General features: G+C 36.9%; 1 protein-coding gene across 1 annotated transcript; it reads left to right on the plus strand.

The window, feature by feature from the left end:
- Nucleotides 1–5,159: 5,159 nt before the first annotated feature.
- Nucleotides 5,160–6,107, plus strand: LOC129504889 (olfactory receptor 51L1-like). Its single transcript, XM_055317766.1, has one exon. It carries the CDS (start codon nt 5,160–5,162, stop codon nt 6,105–6,107), a length of 948 nt encoding a protein of 315 aa, XP_055173741.1.
- The last annotated feature ends 1,175 nt before the right edge of the window (nt 6,108–7,282 follow it).

Below are 7,282 nucleotides of genomic sequence, written 5' to 3' on the forward strand. Positions count from 1 at the left end.
GGATTTATCTTCATTTGACCCCCATCTTAGATTGTTCTGTTACTAAAGTGTTAAGTCTAAAGAGCTCTGAACCTAATCTCTAATTCCCAATAGCTTCTTTCCCTGACACTGTGGGGAACCCATTGTCTTCTATGCCCATGGGAGTCAATATTAGAAAACATGTCCATAGCTGAGCTCATCTGGAAAAGCTATAAGACCCTGAGAGAACTGAAGGCCTCCCGGGGTGAGGTGGCTGCTCATCCTCATCCCCACAGAACCCATGGTGAGGTAAGGCAAGGCAAGGCACCGTGGATCTCATTTGTGTACTACTTCAGATGTTAGTCTTTACTCCTTAAGGCTCATTTTGTTTTGTATATTCGCTACTTGAATTTATGCCTATTCCATTAGGCACAGGAAGCTTTCGTTTGATCCTAATCGGTGTCCTGAAGGCTCTCTTCCCTGCCTTTCTCCAACTTTACCCAGGACACTAACGGGAGGTGCACACACACACACATGCCACACGGATGGGCCGACTTAAGGGGAGACAGTGTTCACTGTACCTGGGTAATGTCAACCTTAAAAATAAAATGGCCAGTTGTTTTAGCAGCAAAATGAGTTTCAAAAGGAATAGTGGAGAAATTACAAGTTGGGAGAAGCAAACACTGGCAAACCATAGGCAGGTCTGAAGAGACCAAGACAACGTAAGTTTTTATTCAGTTTCAGGAGGACATTGGGGAGGGCTGTATGTATAAAAGTTCAGGGAGGCACTGAGGGGTGCACTTGATGGGATGAGCACTGGGTGTTATTCTGTATGTTGGCAAATTGAACACCAATAAAAAATAAATTTATTAATAAAAAAAAGTTCAGGGAGAAGGAGATTTGGAGGTTGTGCTGGATTCTCATTGGCTGCCAGAAGTGGTTAGTGTGTTATTGCTAAGGTGGGGCCAGGGGACAGGGAATCTTCCTTCCTTTTCTGAATAGCAGGAGATAAAATTCCTTGTGAAAATTGTCCTACCCTTTCAAAATAATTCTCTTTGCAGGTTATGCAGGCTGCAACATATATCAGCTGCATGAGAGCACCCTCTTCAGATATTCCTGGTTCCATTGTAAATAAAGGTTCTTTTACTCATTTTCACACTCTGAACAATGAAGTAATAATGCTGTGTTTCATTCTACAGATAATCATCCAGATTTCAAGGATACAAAAACTTACATGTTCATGTGAGTAACTCCAGGATCAGAAGGTAGATAAACCATCTTTAAAAATGCAATGAATCCAATAAAATATTAGCCAGTCTTCTTAATCCACAGATGTGATAGAATTGCATTCTTGAAATTGTTCTCATGAAAATCTTTAAAGTTTTAATTATTAGGAGAATGACAACATTTTTTAAACTTTATAAATTAATGAAGATTGCATCACACATCTCTAAGCCAGGCTGTCGTGTGAGGATGATTATTGTGCTTTTTTCAATCTAATGGGACATAGGATATTTTTAAAACATATGTTCATTCCCTTGGCTAAATTTATGAAAGTGATCATTTGTTTTATTTGATATTTGCTTCAAGTCATTATCCCCTCCTTTTGTCTTTTGCTTATGTCTTTATTAACATAAAATCCTGCACTGTCTTTGACTTTGATGTCTTAGGTACCACTGTTAGTATGTATCATTTTCATAATGTCTGTACTGACATATATTCTGATTACTTATGCATTTAAGAATGGATCACTTTGAAGGGTACCACTTTTAGACAATTTTCTTCTTAGACATTTTGTGCTCAATTTCATATCCATTCAATCACTGCAACATTTGCTATCCATTCCCTACATTTTCCTCTCTCCTTTCTTGAGAGTCAATAGTCAACACACTTCATAGACAGCGAAACCTATATCCCTGCTCTGTGTTATCATATAGACACAGAGAGAAGAAACTTAAACTCTTGCTGAGGGTTCTTTTTCTGATTGACTATAATCAATGCTGTCACTATGATTATCATCATCATCAACACTGTTACCATTATTATTAGCTATATCAATTCATATTTAAAGTGAAAGTCTTTTCGGCTCACTTCCTAGTACTTAACATTTTTCAAGTATTGCAAACTTTCTCAATTAATATAATATGATCAGGTCAGCATCAATGTTACCTGGCATTACTATAGGTTTGCTTGTGGCTTTTTTCCTTTTCATTCTTTCTTTTTCCTTTTCTATTTCTCTCATGTGTATGCGCCTATACAGTTAAGCAACTGTCACCTCTACCATAAACACAGATATAGAGAAAAAGTAGATTAACATGTGAAAAAAGCAAGCAAAAGATCTTGCATATGTATTCTACAATTAGTTAAATAATGTAGTAAAAACTAGCCCGTATAGTTCATTTGATACTATCCACAGAGTCAAATGTTAATTGCATAGCAGTTCTCATAAGTGATGTGAATTAAAATCCTACTTAGGACAGAAAAATACTACACAGAGTGGTATAAAAATAAGATTTATTTATGTCTTATAATGTGGTAAAAGAATATAGACAAAAATTTAATGGATATTGGGAACGACTCATGATTCTTATGGGAGTTAGAAATGATTCTCATGGGGAAACATCAAAATAATTCAAATACTGGCTGGTAAACACACACATGCACACACAGAGAGAGAACTCAGAGTTCATTAACTGCCTGCTCCTAAGACATAATTTTAGGATTTTTTTATGCTTATGATCCCAAAGTACTGAATACTACCTAGGATGGAAAATCAGGTGCCTCTCTTGTTTCTAACTGAAATTCCAGGAAAGGAGATGTTTTAAAGGTCATTCCTACCCATAGGTTTTACTTCTTTAGATCTGTTTGTGTGATGAGACCAAGGCCTGAGGAACACTGCTTTCTTTTGAGGTTTTGGTTAACTGCACTCTTTCTAAAGATGCAAATTTTCCCCTACTCACTAGATTCACAAAATGAGCAAAGGAGATGTTAGATGCAAGCCCCCAATCATCACTAAGTAGGAAGGAAATGCCATGCCATCGTTATAGGAAGAATTCATGGGATCGTCTTTATGAAATGTATGACCCTCAATTCCTAATTGTTCCTGTACACAGACTCAACACAGACTCAGACAGCTTATCTATTTCCTTTAATATAGCAGAGAAGTACGTGGCACTTTCTTGAGAAATAGTGTTAGTAAAACCAGTATTTCTCAGAAGATTCTATGTACCAGACTGGGTTATAAATTCTTAATATGAATCATCTCATCTACTTCTCACAGAATTCCTATGTTATGGATATCATTACAGTTACTATCCATAATGCAGAGGTAAAAACCTAAGTTCAAAGAGTTTAAATTACATACAGCCACTGAACCATGCAGAAGCCATGATTTTCTTTGTTTGGACTTATGGGGTTCATTCAGGAAATCAGCACCAGGATGGCAAAATTCATGGACTGTGCATTTTCTTTCCTCCACTGAATCACAACTCTGTCTTGCTGCTTAATAGCTTTTTCTGAAGAAAGTCACTTTCCTTCTAAAAACCTGATACTTCAACAGAAAAATATGAATGGATGAGAATTTTCTTCACAAGAGTTGCATACATTTTATGAAGATGATCTTTAAAAGTGTTATAATCCCAGAGGTATGGTGTTATTCCCCTCAGTAGAAGTTAGCTATGGTACACCCTAGTTTCCCAAACAGGGAAATAACCTTGCTGAGAATAATAAAATGTTGCCATGCAATTAATTGACCGCAATGCAACTAGAATCAGCTTTAGAAATATGAACATGATTACTCCATTCACCGTCTCAAAAACACACACATATACTCATTCAAAATTTAGTGCCTTTGATGGGATGAGCACTAAGTATTATACTATATGTTGCAAATTGAATTTAAATAAAATATTTAAAAAATAGTACTCTTCCATTTATTTAAGAATAATATCAGAACTTCTTTTTTTTAATATCAGAACTTCTTAAAATGACTTGCTTTTTCAATCCTGTTTCATAATGCTTCTCATATCAAGGGTTTATTGATACCCCAAATTTTTCTGCAAATTATTCTAAATTCCAAGACTTTTCATCATCTCCTTTGCTCATGGTTTTTCTCTCTTTCTGGAATTCTCCTTTTTCACCACATAGCCCTGTGTGGCACTTTTTCTCTTATTTAGGATCTTTTAAATATGACCTGAAATATTCTCTCCCAAGGTGCTTTCCTCAACACATGAACCTTGTATTCTGTAGCAGAGTAATCTGGTTCACTCTATATTTTGACTTCAGAGGGCAGTTTCTAGGATGGATGGTATTGTGAGCACATACTCATTTTTTAAACACTTATTTGTTAAAATAAATTTATAAATTTAACCAAATAGATCCTCCTTGCAAAAGCACTTAGAAGGACACTAACTTAACTCCACATCACTTAAATATTTAAAAAATTTAAAAAAAGACTTAGTTCAGAGATCAGAAGCGATTTAGTGATCATCATGTAGCTAGTGTCAGATGACAAAAAGAATATTGACTTCCTAGACTCCAGTCTTGTTCTTTGGTCCACACTTTCAAGATGAAGTTAAGAGAGAATGAAGATACAGTAACAATAGAGTCAGTATCATCTCCTCATGGTACCCTGGGATTATATTTTGAGAAAGACACTATTTAATCAGGGATATGAGGCTGTTCTCTCTGCAAAGATAAGATTTCTATATGGAGGACATTCACACTTTCCTCCTTTCAGCCCTCAATTCCCTTAATGGCCTCAAGAGGGAACATAAGCATAAGAATACTGGAGAGGTTTTTCTACTTTCCACCTATCTCCCTAGACTTTAGTCACTGAACTAGTTTTAATTTAGATTGTCCTCTCCTAGCAACCATACCACACTTCAAGTTAGAAAATGTTAGAAAAATTCAGAGACAACATTTCCATATGATATTTCATATCTTGATTAAAAATAGGGTTATATGTGGAAATTAAGTAACTGGTATGAGTCTCTTATTATGATCTCTCAACTGAAAGTTTACTAGTGTCTTCATGTTTCTCTTTGATGACAGCTTTGAATAGGTGGTGAAGGAAATTTATGTACTCAACAGCATAAGCACAGAATGTGAATTTCATGACATAAGGATCATGGTGATGGTGTGTTAATCCAGACAGTTTTACTCTAGCCACAAAGACGACTGATTACTTCAAATGACACACCATGGTCTTTTTCAATAGTAGTACCTACAGACCCTTTCTTCTGAGTGGTTTCCCTGGTCTGGAAGACTCACATCCAGTGATTTCCATTTTGTTTTGTGCCCTCTACTTGGTTGCCCTAATGGGGAACATCATCATCCTGGTGGTTATTCGGGTGGAACAGTCACTTCATGCACCCATGTACTTTTTTCTCTCCATGCTGGCTGCTACTGACCTGGGAATCTGCACTGCCACCCTACCCACCCTGCTCCAGCTTTTCTGGTTTAATGTTTGTGAAATAGACTTTGATGCCTGCCTCACCCAGATGTTCTTCATTCATGTGTTTTCCTTAATGGAGTCAGGCATCCTCCTCACCATGGCTTTTGACCGCTATGTGGCCATCTCCAACCCACTCAGGTACACTACTATTTTGACTGAGTCCACCATCACCAAGATAGGTGTGGGGCTTCTGCTACGGGCTGTGGCTGTCATCCTCCCAGGACCCTTTCTCATTAAACGACTCAGCTTTTGTAAGGCTAATGTGCTCTCCCACTCATACTGCCTACATCCAGATATCATTAAGCTCTCCTGTTCTGACCACCGAATAAATAGCATCTATGGCCTCATCATCATTCTCATCACCTTTGGAGCAGACTCTGTACTCATCCTCTTCTCTTATTTGAAGATTCTGATCACTGTTCAAGGCATTGCCTCCAAGGAAGAACAATTCAAGGCCCTTAACACTTGTGTGTCCCACATCTGTGCTGTGCTGCTGGTGTATATCCCTATGCTGGGGGTATCCATTATCCATCGCTTTGGGAAACATGTTCCACCCATGGTGCACATTATCATGGGTTATGTATACCTCTTGATTCCTCCTGTTCTCAACCCTGTTGTATACTGTGTGAAAACCCAGGGGATACGCACCCGTATTCTGGGTAATCTACTGAAATTACAGCAGAGAGTACTTTAGGATCACATGTATTTCTGGAATAATCCTTATGAAATCAACTTCTAACTTGAGCAAAGAAACATGTATCACTAGAAAGAGTAATATGTTCACAATCTATATGTACATATTTGTTTCTCGTATGGAAGTTGTTGAAGACAGTAACAATATCTTATGACTTTTCATTCCCTCAGGTGGCTCAAGGAAGACAGATTCAAAATAATGTACAAATAAAGGGTCAGTTTTTAATCATCTATGTCATCAGAAAGCCCTAGTATCCATGGAAACTAGCAGATTAGTAGGAAGATGTAGGATGCAAATCATAAGGTATTAAGTAGAGTCCATGCTATCACTTGACCCTATGCAGTCTGCAATGTAGCTTCTTATGATATCTTCCATAAGTGACTCTTCCATACTGTTTTTACTACCTATCTTTGAAGTTATATAATTTTCTCAGCTTTCACTCTTGAGAGTTTTATCTTTAGATACTACTTTACAAATATGTTATCAAATTTTACTATGCAACGAATCAACTTCTTTGACATCTAATGATAGGCTCACATATAAAGCCTAGAAAACGGGCCAGAAATTAAAGGATCGACTGAATATCTAACATGAACTGGGGTAATGGCATGCCAGGTACTACGCTTTGTCTCACATTTTTATTTTCTAACTTTCTCCCGATGTATGAAATTATGTTTGAAATTATGTTACTAAATTTGGATAAAAGTAGGCTATTGACTCTTAGTATGTGTTGGGGAGTATGCTGCTGAGAATATTTGATAGAGGAAGCATGTTTTTCTTTGAACAGTACTCACTTTAAACAGTTTTTGCCTTCAAGTAGTTATTAAAATAATGATAAGAAAGAGAAATAACTGCCTCAGGTGCTTGCATTTGCAGTTTATCCTGCCAAGAATAAGAAGGAGATACTTTATCAGCCAGTAGTTTAATTTCCCAGAGGCTCTAGGGTGTTATATACATTCCTCACTCTCAAGTTTTGCTGATTTCAGTGGTTTTCCTGTATATAACGAAAGAAACAGACAACCAGTCTAACAAAATTCTGCAACATTATTCTTACAAAGATTTCTGGACATGAATAGGAAATTCACAATATTTCTAAATCGTTGTATGGTAAAGTAGAAGCTTATAATTTTAACTCATTGCCTCATGTATACCTGTAAACAATCCACTGCCAGCCC

This window comes from Nyctereutes procyonoides, unplaced genomic scaffold, assembly GCF_905146905.1.
Source record: "Nyctereutes procyonoides isolate TBG_1078 unplaced genomic scaffold, NYPRO_anot_genome, whole genome shotgun sequence".
Taxonomy (NCBI): Eukaryota; Metazoa; Chordata; class Mammalia; order Carnivora; family Canidae; genus Nyctereutes; species Nyctereutes procyonoides.

Bases quoted from the DNA above. Each gene is read 5' to 3' on its own strand.
- LOC129504889 (XM_055317766.1), top strand. From the start codon at position 5,160: ATGGTCTTTTTCAATAGTAGTACCTACAGACCCTTTCTTCTGAGTGGT.